A 22966-nucleotide genomic window follows, 5' to 3' on the forward strand; every position below is an offset into this window, starting at 1 on the left:
GGAAAAACTATTTTAAACTTGCTATTAAGGAAGAGCAACAATTTTGGGTTATTGTCGGGTTGATGGACGATATTGATCCTGTGGTAATAAATGTGACGGTTGACAGTGACAGTAATGAAAGTGATAGCGATGATAGAGAAGATGAGGATGATGTTAATATGTGAGTAAATTATGTGATAGTGTGCAACTCGGCAGACACAAATTGCCAAGTCCGAAAAGTCTGTAAATAATAGTCCGGTAAAAGTGAAAGTCGGTCTTCTCCGCCGGTGATATCAATTTATCTTTTTAAACTCATATGGATATTTTGTTCAGAGCCTTGTTTCCCTTTTCTATTATACCCCAATTGGTATTATCTTTAGCTCTAGTACCCCCTTATACATGATGTTCCACGGTATCGGTCTCAACACAGACCACTGAGGAACTCCAGACGTTGTATTTAACAATTTTTTACTGGTTACTTTTATTTTTCTGTTTCTTAGATGTTTCTATATATTCATGTCTTTTGATTATCTATATTCGTCAGGAAAACATTCACTATTATCACTGTCATTCTTAATAGTGGAATATTTCAATATGAAGTTATCGACTCACTTCCGATTTTTCCATCGAAATCAAACATCATTTGGTTTCGTAAATTGTCTCGAGACCAGGGAACCTTTTTGCGCTAAATATCTTTTTACAAAACTTGCTTGATCAGACGGAAACGATTTTGTAAGTGCTTCGTGGAACCTTGTAAAATAAATGGAGAGAGTACATATATTTATACGGAGTCATTAAGAATTAGACCTCGGAACCTGGTCTAGAACGGGATGGATTGAAATGAAATTTGAACCACAAAAAGAACATATTTGTTTTTACGCTTCATATTTCAAGTAAATGGTGTTTGCATTTGATCTTCGGTTTCTCGTCAAATGCTTTATTTTGATGTCCTATGCCATCGATTAACATTACTAAATTAGTTGACCTCTGACCAGGCTCTGTCCAAAATCGTTTGAATTTAGTTTTATTGTTATATTAACCTGTTCACCAAGCTTGGTTGGATGTACTGTTTCTGAGCTATGATTTATCGGCCTCAGACGGCCTGGCAGACAACAAATATATTTAAGATTCTGTTTTTTTGAATTTTGCTCTGATATAATTATGAAAATGTATAGATTTGGATAATTATTTGTTGATGAATCACTTTGGTTTTTTGTCTACGTAGTGTGGGGATCTCATAGTTTCTACAGACCTTGTTAATTATAAATATTTTATATTTCGCAACTTTGTCTTCAAATCAAAGAATTTGCTATAGACATATACATGCTTAAAACCCCAACGTGATAGAGAAAATATGCTATTTTATATAATATAATAACGTCCGTTACAGATTAGTGTTATATTTATAAACAAGCAGATTATAAAGTGCTATCAACAACACCATTTTAAGATACATATTGCAATTATATATTTGCTTTAAAATATAACATTAGGGATCATAATAGAATAAGAACTAATCTTAAATATTACCTCATGTTTACACAACTAAGATCAATATTTGAACAAACTAGTTACATCATCTATTTAGATGGAGATTTGAGTTGAAGAGTTATTTTCCAAGAAAACAAACTATTTCTGAATATGTATATAAATAGGGTTTTGCATAACAGATGGTTTATAATTTATTGTTTGCTTTAGGTATGGGATCTACCTACTTTGCTATTTTTTGGTTCACTGGTTAAACACACTGCTTTTTAATCTAAATCTAGACTATATCTCTCATACTCTCATCTTTATTCCGCCAGTTGTAATCCTGTAAAGAAGACGGCTATTTCTCAATCTCTTCTAAATTGTTCTTTTTGTTTTTACTTCAAATTGCTCGTATGGTTCTGTCAGTTGTGAGGTATTGTTGTCTTTTAGGCATATCCAGAATGATTACGTGCAATTTGGGACAAATTTGATAGCTGCTAGGTTAAGTGAGGTTAGCCAAATATGCACTTGTTATAAAATTGAAGTGGTATTTTATTGCAATTTGAATTAAAAACCAAAACTATTGTTATTACTTTTATATAAATTAGTGTAAACTAGCAGGCCAACTCGACATCGAGTTTTGATGTAAGTTTTTCTGATATTTAAGAGGGGCGGAGTCTAACGATCCATCGTTTCAGTCGCCTGGTGTAAATGTTCCAAAAATCCTAAAAATAAACTTTATCGACGCCAATTTTTTTAAATTGAAAATCGATACAGTAGTTTTTTAGGATTTTCAGGAAGATTTACATTAGGAAACGGAAACAATATGATTGTTAGACTCCGCCCCTCGTAAATAAAAAAACGGAAGTAAACCCGGAAGTAACTTTTTTTTTGCATATTTTAGATTGTAAAATGCCACGTTTAAGAAAAAGAAGTCGGTTTGAGAACTCTAACTAACTAAATTTATATTTAAATATTATTTAAATTTAAAAAATTCAGAAAACAGTATGATGCTCCGCGCTAGTCTACACTACCGCCTACTGTTCCACTTTTTTGAGAATACGCCACAATTTTACTTTATAATAAGTTTATTTTTTATTTATTTATTTAAAATAAACCTAATTTAAAGTAAAATTAAATTTTGAAGAATGAAACCTGTAAAATTCCTATACTTTACTATAGGAAAAATTCATTTTATGGCCGCCATTTTTAAACCGGTTCGAATTTTTTAAATTTTAAACCTTAGGGGGAATCTACTCAACAATCTGTTTAATTATTCGAAAAAATTATTCTCCTATCTATCACCGTTTAGGAGGAGTATTGCGCACAAGAAAAGGGCTTTGCCTTTTAGTATATAAGATTGGTTTCCCAAAATAAAAAATAATTACTCCAACAATAGTTATATAAAGGAATATCAACTTAGGAGACAGTTTATACAGCTTCGGATATATAAAAGCTCAGGAAAGAGTCAGTGTTGACTAAAATAGACCCGTTTACAAGTTTCCATTTTGCCAGTGACGTACTGTTTTTACTGGAATGTGTATAGAAAGCATAAAGACAAAATTTTGGTCTTTTTGACCTAAAACTGAAACTACATTTCAATAGTAAATAGCTTTTTTAGCACTCGTATTATCATAGTTCATGTTTTCACACCATTCATTAAGAGCGTAGGTGCAAAATTTCGGGCCAATGCTTTTTAAATGCATTCATTTTTTTCGAATCCTAAAAAAACTAATAAGTATTTTTGAAAAATTTAAACGCAGAATGAAAGAATACATTATTACTGAGGGTGGAAAGTCCCTGAAAACTTCTATAATGTTTATTTTAATAAGTTACAGGGGTGAAAAAAAAAGAGAAAATTTAGTGTGATTTTTAATTTCAAATATCTCATTAGAAAAAACTTTTTGTTTATTCTAAGGGAGTTTCGGATCTCGGTAATAATGAAATCTTTCATTCTGCGTTTAAAATTTTCAAAAATATTTGTTAGTTTTCTCAGGATTCGAAAAAAATGATTGCATTTAAAAAGCATTGGCCCGAAATTTTGCGCCTACACTCTTAATAGTTTTTTTGGTAGTAAAAAATTATGAAATATAATATGCCTCAACTTGATAAAACCTGACCTCGCCTTTTCAATTCTGGACCGAATATCTGTTGTCATGTTTCATTGATTCTAATCGATCACAATCAATGGGACATGGCAAACAACTGAGATAAACCACTGGGTATGTATGTATACAAAAAACAGAAATAAACTGGAAAACAACTAAAAACAATAGAAGAAACGTTAGAAGCAAAGAAAATAAAAAAGACAAGAGGGGAATTATACGAATCTTTGTAAACATAAAAAATAATTATTTGTGGAGATATAGCAGATGAATTAAACAAATTAGTTCATAGTTATCATACCAACAAACTGAATTTTGCTGAAAATGTCAAAGAGATGCAAAAAAGTTTGCCCACTCTAACCTCCGGGCTTCTCCCTTCGTAGAGGTAGGTGTGGTAGGTAAAAACGCTTCGTAGGGTGGGGGTGAACATCGATTTACCAAGAATCTGTACGCCATAGCTGAGATCATTTTGAATTTATATGTTTATTAGCACTTTTTATGTAGAATGAACCGATCGTTCTCTCGGAAACAATGCTTGAAGCGACCGGCGATTTTAAGTGTCAGATTTTTGCCATTTTTTACATCTCATGAGATCAATAAAATTTATCACTTCTATTGACCGGTCGCTATAGAATTTCCATTATTAGAGTCTAATATTCAAAACCTATATGATTTTGAGCTTTGGCAAAAAATATAAGGGATTTGAAATATGGCTAAAAACGCTGAATTTAAACTTTCACATTACAAAATATTGCAAGTCACGGGAAATGCTTCCACGAATTAGATGGAATTTGTAGCTAAAGTTGTGTAGTATAGAAAAACGTACTTGTGTAATCGAAACGAAGGAATTTAAAACGTTTTAGATGGTTTATAATATGAAAGTTTTAATTTAGCGTTTTTTAGGCATCTTTCAAGTGCCCCATATTTTTGTCTTGCTATGGTCTTCTGAAGTACACTCACGGTTATCACTCATCATCAAAATTTGGAAAGTATCGCGTCTTAGGACTAGTTACCTATGCTGTGATAAAATACTGCTTAATTTTAGCATAATTTTGAACCCTTTGCATGAGGAGCTTTAACAGGCCGTAAAGTTTAGCCAAATTCTTTTTCGGTTCAAATGCGAACTATTTTAAAAATAAATTTTTCCAGGTTAAAATTACCACGCCTGTAATGAACAACTACACGAACGACTTTATTTCGAAATTAGATAGCATTAAGATTGTTCGTTCACGGAACGACAGATCGTTCTTTAATATCCGAAAATTAGCATGATTCGATTGGTTAGACCCAATCACTTTAGGTGTAGCTGATGCAGTATCATTGACAAGAGTACGCAGAGCCTACTGTGAGAAGGAGCAAGCAAGGCTGGGACATAACATCAACGAAGCAAAAACCAAGAATATAAAATAGATTATAATATATACAAACATAAAGAAAATTTTACAATAGAACCCGACGAAAGAAAAAATAGAAATTAGATTGGATGACGTGGAGGACTACCTTAAAGCAATTAGCATAGAGGGCGGATAGGTCTAAATGGAAGCAAATAGTCAGGCAGATAGAGTCCCCCAAAGCTTTGAAGTAAAAAAAAAGAAGAATAAAAATTGTAATATAAGAATTTCTATAGAAATCAAAAGCTACTGCATTTTAAGGCATCTAATACGAACTAAAAAAACATGAATTAAAAATCTACTATGGTAACAGGTGAGTAAATTTAATTATCGACTTGGAATATGATATAACGATCGTGATCAAACAATTAACAAGTACTAATATGTTCGCGGAACAATTCTCATTCACTTAACTAAATAAACGACACTTAGAAAATGTGCAATGTTGGCATTTTAGAAGATAGTCGCAACAACAGCTGTATTATATAAAGTAAAAAATGTATCTACACAAACAGTAATTCAGGAACTGTAGCCACCCACATAGAATCCTAAAGACAGTTGAATAGACAAGAAGCAAAAGGCAAACTTGTAAAAAATGCATTTTTATTTTATAAAAAACGAATATAACACAAATACAGTGTGGAAATCACTTATGGAACAAAATTGTTTGTGTTCGTATTTGAGAAAATAAAAAAAAACGCTGTGACCACCTTGAAACACCTTGTATATTTTTGATTTTAAAAGCTGCAATATATCTCAACAAACTAAATATGTAGGGTCATTATGAATAATACAAGGTGAAATTTTGAAATTATGTTTACTTCTCTTCGTCAAGAAATTAAATAAAAAACTCAATATATTGATACTCAGTTTAGAAAATTGATGTCTATATTTGGCTAATTAAAAAAATACCATTATTTAAAGCGTGATAAATTATTAATTTCAAAATGTCCATGCTGTTTTCTTATCACTTTCATTTATTTTGCATCTTATTTCATTAACCAATGTTTGGTTTAGTATTTCATTGATACCGTTTGAAAATGCTGCATCAACAGCAGTGAATATCATGTTAAATAAATTGTTCCGTAGAAAATTTTTGAATTCCTTTAACAAAGGACATTGATCAGTGAACAAAGTTTTAATTTCGTGATCATGAGTCACCTTTTTTATTATTTTTATAAAGTCGTTAAAATGTTGTGTTCTCGATGCCAAAAAAGTGTGTTTTTAGAAAAGGTCTACTTAAAAATTGTCAATATTTTTTTGTTGATCGAGATCTGTGATCGAGATCCTCCAAAACCACCAACGGTATCGATGAAAACAATTTCAAATGTATATGTCGCTGGTCCTAACTGCGACATTAAACCATATTTAGATTTCTTTCTTAACCCGTAAGTGGTATAATGCGGTCCCAGTGGACCCAGGACAAAGAATATGCGTTGTAGTTTTGCTACTAATTAATAGATAGCATTGTGACATTATGTACTTCAATTACTATTATTTCTATGGTTTGATATGCAGCATGTGTTAAAACAAACTCTAATTTAGAGAAACAGTAACGAGAAATCTTAAAAGACTCCACTGTACCGTTAATTAAGTATTTTTATCCACTTAAATTTTGATTTTTTGATATAATTTTATGACTAATTATTTTGAATAACGAAATAATAGTTTAATCGTCAATTTGAGGTTAGTACATTTATTTTAGAAAAGGCGCTATTTATTTTAGAAAAATGATAATTTGCGCGCTATAGTAGAAGATTCAGAATTTTATCTACATTTAGTCTACGTCTCTGACGTAGACAGTAATGCAGATATGGACGAATTTATATTATAGTTACCACGACACATCGTCGCTGAAATTCATAAAATGAAATCGATAAAAAATGATGATAGACGGGACTGTATGTATTCAACTGGTAAATATTATTTTGGTAAGAAAAACTGTTATATGTGGTCAAAAGAATCATCTAAAGTAACTCATACAAGGGCTCATAATATAGTTTTTATTACCTGGCACAAAAATGAGGCAAAAATATTAATCCATCCGATATACTCTTATCATGGCAATTATTTGTCACACACGAATTTTTACAAATAATTTTGATGCATAACCAACAATAAAATAGAAATTTCGAGACTTCAGTATAAATCTCCTCAACCAGAGTTTACCAAATCCCTGGATATGATCAAATTAAGAGCTTTTATTGGATTACTTTATTTTTTGCTGTAATGAAGTCCAACCACGAAAATATTTTGAAACATTTTTGCTGAAGATCGCACAGGTCGTGACATTTTCCGTGCCACTATTGGTCTATTTGTGTTTATATTGTCTTCTTTGAGTTTTGATTGTATTACTACCACAGAAGACGGTTTAGCTGCAGTGAAGGAGCTATATAGCACGGAGAAGTATTTTAAAAAATCTTGGAATGGCTTTAGTGAAACCACATATTGAGCGTCGTGATGTTAGACCACTTAATTCTGAATTAAGAGATATAATAATAAAACTCGGTCACTCGGTGGTACTCCAGTTCCTGCACCCTCTGTTGAACCTAAACCGGTCAGAAAATTAAGACGCCACCATTGTCCAAGACAAACTTACAAAAAAACTAAGGAAGTGTGTGTTGAAACTGCCGAAATCACATATTCACCATTCACAGAAATATAGTTTGCTACAAATGTTTCTAAATAATTCTGTACTATATGTAATATATATGTTTGATCAAGTTGCAATATCCATTTTTGGATTATTATTAACCATGATAGAAATAGGTACTCTTATAACATAAATACAGACACCACGAAGAGAGGAAGTGGAGAAGGGTTTCACTATTAACCAGAAATAATTGTAGGTGCGATTCTTTCTACGTAGCCTCGATGGTTATTTACACATGTACAGGTAATTCACAAGAAAGAAGAGAACAAAATAAAAGATTAATAGATGGAGAAGATGACGACTAGATACGTGATAAGCTACGAATAAAATAGACATCACAGAAGTGTGTAGTAGGATAAATAGATAGATATAGGCTGTTTTCAGGCATATTAGCCGTGAGATTTTTTTTATTTTCCTCGGATAAATTACTTGGCTTTTGAAATTCTTCATTTTTCTGTGCCTGATACCTTGTATATCGGTTTTTGATGACCGTTGTAGTCTTCTAGCATAAAAACTGTACTATCACTACATTTAAGTCGAGTGTAATCTGTTAATTATTTTGGTTCCAAGTCGTACGCTGCATTGTAATCGATAGCAGGACAATGATGCCGTTAAACAGCTTTAATTTTACCAACACCTTCTTCTTCTTCTTAGAGTGCCATATCTCTACGGAACGTCGGCGACTACCATGCTTATAATATTGTTATACTGATCTCGGTCTTGCGCTACGTGTAGCAATTGGTCCGCTGTCAAACCTGTCCACTGCCGCAAATTCCTCAACCAAGAGAGTTTCTTCCGTCCTATCCATTTCTTTCCTTCGATTTTACCGTTGAGAATTAGCCGAAGGAACTCATATCTTGGTCCTCTGATTATATGTCCAAGATATTCTAGTTTACGCCTCTTAATAATATTTAATAGAGTTCGTTGATGTCCCATTCTTCGAAGAACTTCTTCGTTTCTGGTTCTGCTAGTCCATGGAATTTTTAGTATCCTTCGATACAACCACATCTCAAACGCCTCGATTTTATTCATGATATCGGCGTTTAAAGTCCAAGTTTCACATCCATACAAAACTACAGACCACACATAACATCTTGTAAACTTTTCACGGATTTCCAAATTTAATGAGTTATTGGATAATAGAGGCTTGAATTTTTGAAATGAGTTTCTTGCCTGTTCAATTCTACATCGAATTTCGAAGGATGGATCCAGATTTTGGGTAATCCAACATCCAAGGCATTTGAATCTCTGAACTCTCTGCAGCGGTTGTTGGTTTAATATCAGTTGGGTTGCGCCGATATCCACTTTACTGGTCACCATGTATTTAGTTTTATCGATTATCAACACCAAAGATCCAAAATTATGGTGTTAGCTATGTGGAACGTAAACGATTATAATCAGCCGTGTGTATGTACTTTACCTAATATTCATATTTGTTTTTATTGTCTATGAGGATCGATATTTGTGATGAAATTTCAAAAATATCTTGTTATTATTGCTATTATTTTAACTGTTTTGTATCCAAATACTTTCTTGCATTCAAATGTAAATACAGTATTCAATATTCAGTAGAATATAATTTTATTCGATAATATATTTACCTTCCTTTAATTTTTAATGGGTATATAGTTACAGTTTTAATATCTACAGTAAAATTTAACTAAAACAACTATAACCTTTTAGAATAAACCAATTAATTATTTAGTCCAATTTATGTACCGAATATTTTCATAAATATGCATTGAACAAATTTCCCAAACATCTACACATTCCCAGGCCAGTTCTACCTTACTTAGACACGCTAGTTAACTAACAAAACTTTTTCTAATAAAAATTGCAGCATATTGTTCACGAATCCAGAAAAACAAAGAACAGTTGCAGCGATGCTTGTTTTTACCTAGGGAAGAGACACAGAGTTGATTTGGTTGAACGCCTTATTCCCACAAGCTACGTTTCGTATACCGGAAGTATTCATTAAGGATGCAGAGCGGCATAAGTCACGAGCATATGGTCTTTGTAAACAGGTTAGTGAAATATTTCCATGTAGAGTTTGTCGCCAACATCCAAAGATTTCAAGATAAGCAATGAAACGTTTATCTATGCAAATGCAAAAATATTCTCATGATCACAAAAATATATAGCTCGGTATTTTTTACTATTTATCCGAGTTTTTCATTATTTTGTGTTCGTTTGTTGTTACCATTGCGTAAACTACAAATAGTTCTGATGAGTATCACTGTTTGTCTATCAGTGTTATCGCAGTTTCTTCTTTTCGTTCTACACTGTTGATGTTTTTTTAGAAGAAACTTATAAATTGTTATTGGTAGTCATTAACAATCTTCACAGTATACCTGCAATTTTATTTTTATTTACGGGTGATACGGATCATCTGAAAAGAATACTGAAAGTTTATCCTATCTGCATAGATACTCACAGTTAATATTAATTAGCCTGATGAGCCATTTTCTGAAAATTTTACTCAAAATTGTACATCAACGTATACACAGAGAAAGCGAAAGAAATTTGAGCGACAATCAATTTGGATTTCGTATGGGCTTGGTACGAGCGGGGCATTATTTGGCCTCCAGATATTACTACAAAAATACCGAGATAAACTAAAATACGCATTTCTCTGTTTTATCGACTACGAAAAAGCGTTTGATCGAATAAAACACACAGAACAATCTTCAGAGAGAAATGATATTTCACAGGTAGGATAAATAGGAGGTAGTTCAATATTAAAATCTAATAAGTATCTATTTGCTCGTTCATAGAAAAGTACAGGACCCCTATTAAATATCTATTATGTATGATACGGATATCACCTTAACGCAAGACAAAGAATTTTTGTTATATTTGATTTGAAAAACCATGAAAGCACAGACTGTTCACAGCAGAACAATTATCATGAATATCACAATATAAAATGCAAATGAACAATCCTTAAGATTTAGCCTGAATTTTGCACGCCTCAGTGGTGGAGAACGTCAGTTTACTTTAGCATAGAGAAATAATAGATAAAAAATATTAATGCCTACTGTTCTTTGTTTTCGAATTTCTATTATATATCGTGCGTCTTCTAAGAAATTATTTCTTCTGTATCTATAAGAAACAATTACATTAACAGCAAGAGAAGAAGAGCAATTTAAAGTTTTTGAGAGGAAGATTATCAGGAAAATACTGGGACCAAGGAGGGAAAACGAAGAGGATACAGAAGACAATAGATAAATCACTAAATACAAGAATGGATGGGTCAAGAGAACATAGAACAACAAAAGCACAAAGAATTAGATGGTATGGACCCATATTGAGAAGAGAGAAGAGCAATCCGTTAAGAGTTATAGAAACCGTAAAACTAAACCCACAATGGGATGATACCCCACACCAAAAGGATCTTTAAGTGAAAACAGATAGCTTCCGAAGAAGCTATATGTTTCGTCGATATTAATGCCGGCTACAAATTTGCTTTTAGCGGACGATTAGGTATCTCAGTTTGAAAATAAAATAAAGCAAACCGACAAGCAAAGAGAGCTGGCAAACTCTGGAGATTATAGCCCTAGATTATGCGCCTGATAGTATTTTATCCTAACTGCGTGTATAAAATAGGCACGTAGAAAAAAGGAAAAAAGAAAAGATCGCTAAAGGGACTCAAAGCCCAGTGAATAACTCCTCTTATTACAAAAGATATTGTAGCAACCCTTTATTTAATTTTTAAACTAGTTTTTTGCTTCATATAGATGATAAAACTCTTCCATCCCATTATTGCTTATCGGTATAATTTGCAAAACTTTCAATAATAAGGAAATCTCATTTTTGGTTTTAATTTTTAAGATAATTAAATTCCCTTAGAGGTAGAGAAAGTCTTAACATTGGATGTTCAGACAATTTTGGGATTTTCATACAGATAGATTAAAAAAATACGAGAGACATAAAAATTTGTATTAAGGGACGTATCCCATATTGAACGCAATATTATACGATAAGGTAGTAATACAGAAAAAATATCAATAATATAAACCATCAAAAGTAGGAATTAGATCAGTTTCAGAGCCTGAAAATTAGAGCATTTTATTAATTGATTTTATTTTTAATTGAAGCAAAGCACAAAAATTATATTTTTATTAATGTAAACAAAATGGAATGTCCGGTGGTGTCTAATCGGTATTTACAATCAAAAACTAATCCACACGAACTAGGTGCTCTATATTTTCGTACCACAATCAATAATTTATCAAAATCAGCCTACTATTTTGAAGATAACCTATTTGCTAAAAAAGAAACCATTCAAAACTAGCCGATAACACTCAATCAGACGTCATTATTACGCAATTGTTGTGGTTTTGGAAAATGTCTATAAATAATAGTTTGATAGACAATATAATAAATGTCAAGATATACAATGAATTTGTACAGAACACTTTTTGTTTTAATTTTACACTCATATGGAACATTGTAAACAAGGTAGAGGATCGGAAAGTTGGGGAAAATATGATCGTTTCTATAATGGAGTTCATAGAGAGAATAGAACAAACACAACAAGGAGTATCAATTATCATACACAGAAGGTTTAGAAAATACGTAACAACTTAGGAACAAAAATTATAAAAATTAGCCCTTCAATACAGGGATACAGAGATAGTTTATCGGTGTACATTATAGATATACGGAGTACAAATCCTAGAAGTACAACTAATAATAGGTCAACAGACAAGTCCTACAAATAATAGAAGTAACTGACAAATAAGTCAGAACAAAAGAGCTAAGAGAAAACAAATACAATAGCTTAGAAAAAGAAAACATAAGGAAATTATATCAAATCAGGTTAGATGATAAATTAAAAAGAACAGAATTTGGGAGTATAGAAGAACAATACAAATACATCAAAAATTGCATACATACATACAACAGACGAGGTCGTAGGTCAAAAGGAGAAAAAAAAATACAACAATAAGCCATATTGGTGGGATAGAGAAATTGAAAAGAAAATAGAACAATTAAGGAAAACAATAAAACAAGCTCGCAAACGGTGGCCAACAAAATAAAATTTAAAAAAGCCCAAGCTAAAGTCAGAAAACTTATTTGTAAGACAAAAAAAATGACAAATATGACACAATAAATATATATCCCGGAGCTAGAAGAAGTATAGAAAATTGGAAAGTATTAAAAAACATGAGGAAAGAAAAGACATAAGATCACCAATAACGGCCCAAACATGGAAAATCTACTTTGCAAATATGCTAATAAAAAACAGAGAATTTAAAACCAGCGAAAACATAAATGACCAGATTATAATTCAAGACTCACCCTCAGACTAAATCTTAAAGAAGTAAAGGACGTTTGCGAATCACTAAAGAACGGGAAAGCGTCAGGTCCAGGAAATCTAGTGGGAGAACTAATCAAAAAATTGAACGGATAAGCTACTCTTTCTATTGAAAGATCTGTTTCATAATTGTATCAATAAATCTGAAGTCCGAGAAGAATGGAAAATATCCTATAATATCGACAATACCCAAAAACGGGTACAATCTTCGTCAAGATAAAAAAAGAATTGAAAATGAATACAACGAAATGGAAACAGAAGAAAAAGCCAGATATATGTAGAGTAGGATGATCAACAATAATTCGATATTTGTCTACACTGACACAAATAATAGAAAAAAAATTAGCACATATTCAAGAAATGCATATACGTTGATTTAAAAAAAAGCGTACGATAGCGTCCATTTAGATATGAATCTAAAAAGAATGAGAAAACGAGGAGCACTACGTAAAAGTTGGGGAGAAGGCGTTGACAAAGAGATACGAGAGACTGGCTTAGAAGATGACATGTGTAAAAACAGAGGAATGGAGATTAGGAATCGCAAGACGTCGGTGCACCTTTTAATGAGATATGTATCAATATAACAATTCACAGCACAGTTCTAATATGCTGCGTAATTTCTGTTGCTATCGTATCGTATCCCAATCAGTAAATTCCCAGAAAAAATGAGAAATGCCGATAAATACTGCTAAATACCAAAACCAACGATTTATTAAAACCCATTATCAAAACAAGATTTTTTAAATTCTTACCCCGGATCAAATATCAAAAGAGCATACAACATAAACTTGTTTTTTATGTAATGGTAGTTAATACTATTTACTACAAAAAGGTTATCATCTAATAGTGTTACCCAAGAGTCTAAAAAACTGGTTTTGCACAGAACTCACCTCTTTCGTCCAAGGGCCCTTCACTAAATCAGGATTGACGACTTTCGTCCATCTCTGTTGACACTGCACGTCAGACCTGTCAGGGAAATGTTCGGCTATGACATCCCACTTTTCACTGTATTCTTCCACTAATTGCTTCAACCTTGCGTCCTGGAAAGAAAAACCGGATTATTAGAGGAGTCAGCCTGAATTACTGCTCGAGTGTAGCAAATAGAGAAAAGATTTAAAAAACGTAGGGAAGCAAATTTACAGAAACCTCAATTGCAATACAAATTAAGTACTGTAGAGAGCAAATATTACAAAGCAATATCATGGAAATCATTAATAACAAAACAAAGCATTTGGGTATTTTTTTTCATATTATGATTATAAAAAATCAATAATAATTAATCAAACAATATATAACTTACTTATAAGTAATGACAATGACGAAAAGAAAATAGAATAAAATACTTACCCTAGAAAAACAATAATATTATTATTTGATACGATCATTTAATTGTTTTCCTTTGGAATGTATGCTTCCAAGTAATTTTTTGTTGTAGATAACGTGCTATATCTTCGGTTGTTCATCTTGAATCACATATCGTCAGTAGTATGGATCAGTTGGTTTTCACTCATTTGGTTAATACGCTGATTTCTTTCCACTTCTTTAGCAGAACCCAGTCGTTATAATGTAAGTTTTTCACTTTTGTTGCATTACATCAGCTATTTCCAATATCTTTCTTCTTATTCTTGACTGGCTTTACAATGAGGGGTAAGTCTTCGCCGCATCCACTATAGCTTATATATCTTTTACTATCTTGCGCTTCCATTTCCCATTGTTATACCCCAATCCTAGATAAATCAGCTTCAACAGCATCCTTCCATTTTTTTCTGGGACGGTCTACTGATCTACCGTCTGGTCTCTCAAAAAACAGTATTCCTCTGATCTTACCACATAACCTGCCCATCTTAGGTTAGCTTTTATGTTTTTTTTCTTTTGAAAATCCGCATTTCCTCCTGTTATATTGCTATATTTTTGTTGCGCTTCTCAGTTTTATTTTACTGTAATTTCATTATCTAGGTATACCCCAGTCGATCTGTGAAAAATCATCGATTTCACGTAAAAATATTTTACGCGTTTTCGAAGGTTCTAGAAGGTAAATGAAAAAAATCATTTTTTTTTCCTATTAAACGTTTTTTATACATTTTACGAGAAAAATGGTTCAAATAAAAGTTGAAGACCTTAAAAAGCTATTTAATTTGCGAGTTTCAAAATTAAAATACATAAACAATTGACCTAGATAATTAGAAAAACCCCTTATTTTTGCAATAATTTATACTTTTGTTTTTTGAATAATGACATGTAATACAACTAATTGAAATTATGGCAATTAATGAGTTATTGTTTAGTTTGTAAGTTACATGCTCAATTTTCTCCCGGAGAGCGATTATTTAAACAACTCTACTTGCCCAAACAGTGATCGCAATCGCAAATTGCGGTAAGTCGATAAAAATAATAAGAACTGTGCTATTTTCACCTCCCGGAATAATCGGAAAATCCCGATAAAACAATTAGTTAAATTTTTATATAAAAAAGTTGAATTTTACTATTATTTTGTAAGAAATATTTAAATTTTATTGATTTTGTTGTTGGTTTCTTTTGACTGTGGATTTAATCCATTAGCCGAATTTTATTGATTAATGTATATTATTTATGTAAACATATAATATTTACTATTAATTCCCGTGATTTTCCGATTTTTACGGGAGGTGAAAGTATATTAGTTCTTATTATTTTCTCGAGCTACCACAGTTAAAAAAAATGAATATTCTGCGTGCCATAGTAAGCGAGATATTACAAATTTTTCCAATGCGCTTCAATTTGAAGTTCCATTCTAAAAAAAAAAACGGAGCTTGGAAAGTTCTCCCCTCCACTTTAAGAAGCTCTTAATGTTAAGAAACAATGGAATTAGGATTATAAGAAAAAAATCCCATCTAGGTTCCTATTGGTCATAAAAGGATCTTTTTTAAATAATGCGTTTTTTGACCATCTTTTAAATAAAAATAGCAAAGTTGTTATAAATGAAGACTAACGGGGAAAAATGCTGTAAGTCAATTTTTAAAATTTTTGGAAAACGCGATTTTTAGATTCAAAACTTCATAATTCATAAATAAACATGCTAAAACACTGTTGTATTAAGTATTTGACAACTCATATATACAGAGTATATTATAAAACTGAAATTGTCATGTACAGCAGGTAACAAGAGAAATTAAAAAAAACAAGCAAAGGTCTGGAGGAAAAAGGCAACACTGTAATTGACAAAATATGCCTAATATTAATTCAACGAAAGAAACAAATAAACAGAACTAGAATTGTTTAACTTAACTAAAGCTAAAAAAATTTTTATTAAAAATCCTTTAAAAGGTATATAATTTAAAAACCCAATCGGGCTATATCACAAAACGTTTTAGGAATCCATATTCCATCATCAGTGCACTAGGTGGGTCATATTCCATCATCAGTGCACTAGGTGGGTATACATGTATTGAGCCACTAAATATGTGGGTAAAAACCCGTTAAATATTGTTTTTTAAATTTGGTTTACATTATATGGTGATACATTCTATGATGTTAAAGTTACCAAATCCACTGGTAACTCTTTTTCAAACGTTTTTTTAAATAAAAATTTTGATAAAAGGTTGAATTTTTTTTAATATGTCTATTTTAAAATTGAAATCTTAAAGAATCGATTGCGATCTGCTAGAGTCACTATTTGGGCAAGTACAGTTGTTTAAATAATGCTCTCCGAGAAATGCTCTCCGAGAAAAACGTGAATAACTAAGTGAGATTTAGCAAACTTCAGTAACTCATTATTTACCGTAATTTCAAGTTTTCAATTTAGAAACTCGTAAATTAAAGAACTGTTTAAGATCTGCAACTTTTATTTGAACCATTTTTTATTTAAAATGTATAAGAAATTAAAACGTATAGACAAAAAAATGAATTTTTTCATTTTTTACGATTGTTTAAAAAAACAAAGCAAAATACCAAAAAAACTGGCTCTGTACATTTCTTGTTGCACCACTTCTAGATCGGGATTTGAAGCCATGCCTCTTCCCGGATTTGCTGACTTGATCGAATTACGGTATCTCTTGTTGATCAGTATATAATTATAATTTGGTTTCTTATAGTTCTCCCTTTAGTATCTACAGGTGACTTCTGGGTAGACAGGAGCTGGTAATTGGAAAAAGAGATTTGTCACTACCATCTCAAATTACTGACAGAATTCCGCCAGTGTGTCTCCTTTTTCGTTCCTACTTCCCAGCTCTAAATCACCAATAACATCTTGGAATTTACCTACCTTTTCCTAGTTTAGCATTAAAATTCCCCATTATTCTCGTTATGTCTCTGTTGCTAGAAATAACTAGCGCTTTTTTTATGTCATTATAGAATGTTTCTATATTTTCTTTATCAAAAAATTATTATGCCTCGTAAAGATTTAACTTCATCAAAATGTACGTTTTTCTAGTCGATATTGTAAAAATTTGTGAAGAAAATATTTGTAATTTTGCGTTACTTAACGCTCATATCTTTGCTCTAACTTCCAAAAAGATTGTTAAGATGATTTTAGCGGTATTTATTTTTATGTTTGCCATAATTTATAACTTCACCATGTAATTTTTGTATACCCAGACTTACTATATTCTGTTTCTACTGCGAGTTCTAATAAGTTTTAATAATTTTGATGGGGTGCATAATTCCAACCCCTGTAACTTTTTATACTTGTTACCCTCTTTTTAATTCGTGAGGTATCAAAAATCCCTTCTGTGTAATGTGATAATACCTCATACTTTTTAAAATAACCCGGAATTCAATTCGGCTTACCTCTTCTTTGCTCCACCGGCCTTTATTAATAGATTTGATCAATCTGGTGGGTTCGGCTCCCGCAGAATCGTCAGAGTCTTCGTTACCGCTAATATCTATGTCCGAGTCTAATTCTTGTTTATATCTGTAACAAAAAAAGCTATTTAGAGAAAGTATGTACAAAAAGTATAACATCAATGTCAAATACTGATCAGATTATAGTAAACTACTTGGCACGGAAACTAACGAGAAATAAGACGAAAAAAATTATTCTCAATACTCAATATTAAGTTCCTTCGATTTACTTGTAATGTAGAATTAAATAGCATATTCATGTGAACATACATGTATGTTTTCAAATATTAAAGTCTAAAAGACCTACATTAATTTGCAATTATAAAGAAAACAATTAAATATTCATCCTTGTAATGCCTTATCTAAATGCACCATTTACAGCGTAGATTACTTATAAATTTTTCAACCCTTTTTGATCTAAGTGCCGGATGTAAGAACTAACTCACAGGAAGTGACCTCTTATGAGGGTTCATCAAGCATATATTATCAAGCAGCGATGTTAACACTAACTTAACAAATAAGTATACTGCCGATAATCAATACTCCAGTCTTGTGAATTAACCACATGAAATATCATTAAATAAGATTCCATTAGTGAATATATAATCAGTATAATATATGTATAATAACCCATAAATATGTAATTACAAACATTTCGAAATGAAGCAGTACAGTCAAATTTGGGTAGCCCTCCAAGCAAGTTGAGATTGCAAAATATGAGGACCAGTAACTATACTAGATTCTTATGCCTAAGACACAGATTACAAAGAAAGAGAGAGACCAAGAAGAGAGAGAGCATGGCAACAAATAAAGAAAATATTGTCTAGTGTCCATCAAAGAACACTGCACATCTCAAGTTCAGAGACAAAATGGATTTGGGCAACCAGTACATTTGTTGGTATGTTTCTCGTCTCATCTCCTTTTCATACCATGCTAAGCATACCTAGCCATATTACGGTTTTGTGCAGCACTAGAACAATAGTTACCAGTAAAGAACCAATAAGATGTAAACTCGGAAGTCGACCTATAAGATGTAAACTGTCGATGGAGTGAGCATTGAACAAGTAATGGAAATAAAATACCTAGGATTGCACTGTCCAGCTTAGAAGACGTTGAAAAAGAAGTAAGATATCAAGTACAAAGAGCAAATAAATTAGCAGGATACCTTAATAACACTATATGGCGTAACTGACACATTAACTGTGTAAGGATCCAAAGAACTTATTTTTTTCTATTCTATTTATTTCAGGGCGCAATAATTTTTATGTGACTCTGTATAACTTATTTCGTTTTAAAAGTATGTCTGGTAATTAAAATTGTTTTGATTGTCGATTCTTGAGAGTTGACACAAGCGGCTTACATTTTTTTTCTATTGGCCAGATCTGATCATATGGTCACAAGGCATTTGACTTAATTTCGATGGGCAAGGAACATCGTTCTCGAAAAATGGCGCATGATTCCATTTCTGACCACAGAGAGAGAATCAATTGTGTTGTGTTTTCCCGAAACTGTCTATCAGGTAAGCCATTATAATTTTTCTATAGCCTATGTTCTACAGGTTTTCATATACTATTGGTCGCCCAATTTTTTTGTTTATGTGGTACTAAAACTGTCGCAAGAACCATCCCCACATTTTTTCCGACTCTGATATGACATGAAGAGAATGAGACAACGCCGTCTCATTCATTTTGTGTACTTCAAACACTGTCCATTGTTTGTTGTGCAACAACTGTGAGATGAAATCAAGAATCTATAAGGCCATTTTAAGGCAATCGTGACGTAGGCGTTAGAAACAAGACTCGACACACCAAAAACACAGAGTCCTAGAAACAGCAGAAATGAAAATACACTGAAGAATTACAGGAAACACGCTGAGAGACCGAATGAGGGGTGAAGAGATCAGAACAAAATGTAATATACAGGGTATAAACAAGAGGACACTAAATAGAAAAAAATAATGGAACAATCATATCAGTGGAATGGTGGACACGAGTAGTTAAAATAGCAAGGGACAAATCACCAAATGGTAGAATAAGTATGGCGCTAGAGATGTAGTGACAATCTTCCATAGAAGCAAAACCCCGCAATGGACAAGCTAAATTGCTTAATATATAAAGGTAGAAGAAAAAAAAAAGAACTATTTTTATACCGGTTTTAAAACCAGCAGGATATAATGGATGAAGAACTTTTCATTCCCGACACGGCTAGGCGCGTTGGCTAAAGTGGAACACCCTATGAATAAATAGGGCAATATGCAAGGTAAATAAGGTATAACCAAATAAAAACAAGGTATAACATTGAACATGGCAAACACACGCTCACGCCGAATATACATACACCATGGTCAATCTTCAAATCACCAGGCATCCGCACCACAACCGGCTCATGGGCTCATTCTATAACGAGATCTTTCTAAGTCTCGATAGCTTGTGTAATAGATCACGGAAAATGTAATATATCACGGAAGTTTTGCGAATGACAATGGCATACACAATGTTTACATGCAGCATATACAATTTTTTCGCTTTATTACCTTTTATTAGCTTTTAAGTATATAAAAAATAAATAAAACATACTTTTATTGTAATTATTTTGAAAGATAAGTTCTTAAATATATATTTTATTGTCTTTCATTGTCTCAATGTAAATGGAATTGGCAAGACACCACGAAGTACCTCTCAGAAATAATTGCATGGCATTGCCGCAGTGTAAAGTAGCTTTTATATAATTTAAATTTACCTACACAGATTGCTAAGTTAATAAAAATAAATGAGTAAGTTTTAAAATATGCAAATTTAACACAATAAATTTCTCATAAAAAACAAAATTATTCGTATTCGAAAATTATACCCCATTGTAATGATTTTGTATTACTTCTAGCGACAAGTATTCAACACGCCACCATCACACCTGGAGCCGTTTTTGCATTTTTCTACGACTTTTTATTGTAGCATAAAGGTTTTGTCGTAAAGGCAAAGGCTACCGGCCAGAGACCCCACAATTATTGTTATATTCCAGAATTACGTGCGGTTATCGGAAACACACTCATGATGGTAGTAGAATGCGCCGAATGCGTTTAGTCTTCGTGGGAACAAACTACGATTTCAGTTCTCAAATTAGTTAAGACGAGCAAATCGGGAAAACATCGCAGTAACAGAAGGATCAGTGAACGTAAAGTGATATTAAGAATCTATTTTATACTTTTATTTCATTCAATAATATAAATCAGCTGTTTTTATGGAGTCATATGACTTTGTGATAGAATACCGGAAAAGATACAATTTCCAATGTTATATTTAAAGAACCATTGAAGAACTATTGATCAGCTGGTCAATATTATATTATCATGACTGGACAATGTTTTATATTTAGTGTACTAAAGGAAGTGATGGGGAAATTTAAAATTATGAAAATGTAATTATTAGCCTAAAATTTTATCAGAATTCACGAAAAATCATCTTCTAACATTATATAGCGTACTAAGTCGACTGCTTTAAAAATTAATGTATTCTCTATCTTATTTTTTGTGATACATATATGGTAAAGAAGTTCTTTTAAGACATAAATGAGAAGTCACAAAGTTTAAAAAATTATATCCTGCATTTTTACTTGCATTTTCCTTTGTTAATGACGACTATTGGTCATTTACGATTATTGTCATAATATCGTCATGATCTTAGAAACATGAAAATCCTACATAGAAAAATTATTGGCATTCTACAGCACTGATGATGCAGAAGGAGAAACAGGAACTTAAATAAAATATAGAAGATGCCAGCACTAAAAAACAACAAGGCAGTAGGTCTGGACAATGTACACTACGAAATAATAAAGATCTTATGTAACCTCCACCTATGTAAATCAGATAAACAATTCCTTAACAATCTTCTTGCACTTTTTAACAATATTATAACAGCTGAAACATCCCGGAGGACTGGCTGCAATCGACATTACAACACGGCTTACAATCTGGAGGAAACCAAATGCCCAACTCTGTGATAACAACCCACTATAAACTTGATCCAATCATATCAGTAAAGCATTCACCAAGATCATTTATAGAAGAACATATGGATCAATTTGAGTCAAATATTGATAGATCTCAGTTTGGATTTCGGAAAGCATTTGGAATTAGAGAAGCAGTTCTCCAGGTGCTTGTACAGCGGTGTAGAGACGATAAGAAGGATATAGATAGACAATAAGAATGCAAATGGTTTACTTTTTCATTCTGTTTGCTATCTTTCTTTATTTTCTTTATGTGCTGAGTTTTTCCATAGCTTCATAGGGATTTTTTTCCAATCCTTTATGTCATTAATTTTTCCTTTCCGACCTTTAGACCCATTCTTTCCATATCTTTTTCGATCTTTTGTTTTCCATCTATGTCTCGGTCTTTCTTTTTTCCACCCCTATTATATTAGCTCGATTGTATACTTCCTTCAACTCGTCGTTTGATCTTCTCACCCATAGGCTGTCTTTTATGATTCTCCCATATACCTTCCGCAGAACTTTCCTTTCCCAAATCTCCTTTCTTTTTTACCTTCCTTGATAAATACTTGCTTTTCAACATATGTCCATTCCATATATTTTATATTGGTTTCTTTGGTACACAAGTCCTGCCCTATTTATTTTTGGGTCTCGCATTACTTTTCCTAGACAGGTTGAAGAATAATAATGGTAGAGGTCTTCCTCCTTTGTTTACTATTTTTAATTTGTCCGATACTTTGGTTGATTTTTGAGTTTTCTGTAGTCTTTATAGTAATGTGTATCATCTCGCGTACCTTTCCGCTATTTCAAATTTCCAAAGCTTGGATACCTACCGCACGCACGCCTTCCGTAATGTACTGTGAAAGAGTTTCTGCATTTATTAATATTTACAAAGGTAGTCTCTGCTTGTGGGATACTATTTTTAGTAGATACGTGAACCGAAATGCGCGAAAACAGCCCAGCAAAACCTGCTGAATGTGATGTTGAAGTACGAAAACTCTGCCAATGTAGCATTCGGCGGTAGTTTTTGTTATTATCCTGTTCAATGACCTTGAGCAATTTTGTGTCAAAATAGTTCACACGATCGATCAACGAATAATTTCTTCATTCAACATTTTTTTCAAAATGGAAGTCAGAATAGATGGACAACTTACAGAACCTACAGAAATAGGTAGCGGAATAAGACAAGGGGATTCATTGAGCCCCATGCTCTTCAATTTGATCATGGATGAAATCATCAAAACCA

At 32.3% G+C, this 22966-nt stretch overlaps 1 protein-coding gene and 1 long non-coding RNA gene across 6 annotated transcripts in view; one reads left to right on the forward strand and one right to left on the reverse strand.

Annotated features, from left to right (window-relative positions):
• The window catches only part of Myb (proto-oncogene like protein Myb), a 136390-nt gene that overhangs the window by 50649 nt on the left and 62775 nt on the right, over positions 1-22966 (reverse strand). For all 5 annotated transcript variants that reach the window (XM_072522531.1, XM_072522533.1, XM_072522535.1 and 2 more), the window contains exons 2-3: positions 17683-17806; positions 13809-13958 (exon numbers count right to left, since the gene is read on the reverse strand). In XM_072522531.1, the coding sequence (XP_072378632.1) occupies positions 13809-13958; positions 17683-17806 (274 nt within the window). The remainder of the gene's footprint in view (positions 1-13808; positions 13959-17682; positions 17807-22966) is intronic.
• Positions 5169-20652, forward strand: LOC140434355 (uncharacterized). The gene is made up of 3 exons (XR_011950044.1): positions 5169-5258; positions 9439-9622; positions 20617-20652. It is a non-coding gene; the product is annotated as an uncharacterized lncRNA (long non-coding RNA).

Source organism: Diabrotica undecimpunctata, chromosome 2 (assembly GCF_040954645.1).
Source record: "Diabrotica undecimpunctata isolate CICGRU chromosome 2, icDiaUnde3, whole genome shotgun sequence".
Taxonomy (NCBI): Eukaryota; Metazoa; Arthropoda; class Insecta; order Coleoptera; family Chrysomelidae; genus Diabrotica; species Diabrotica undecimpunctata.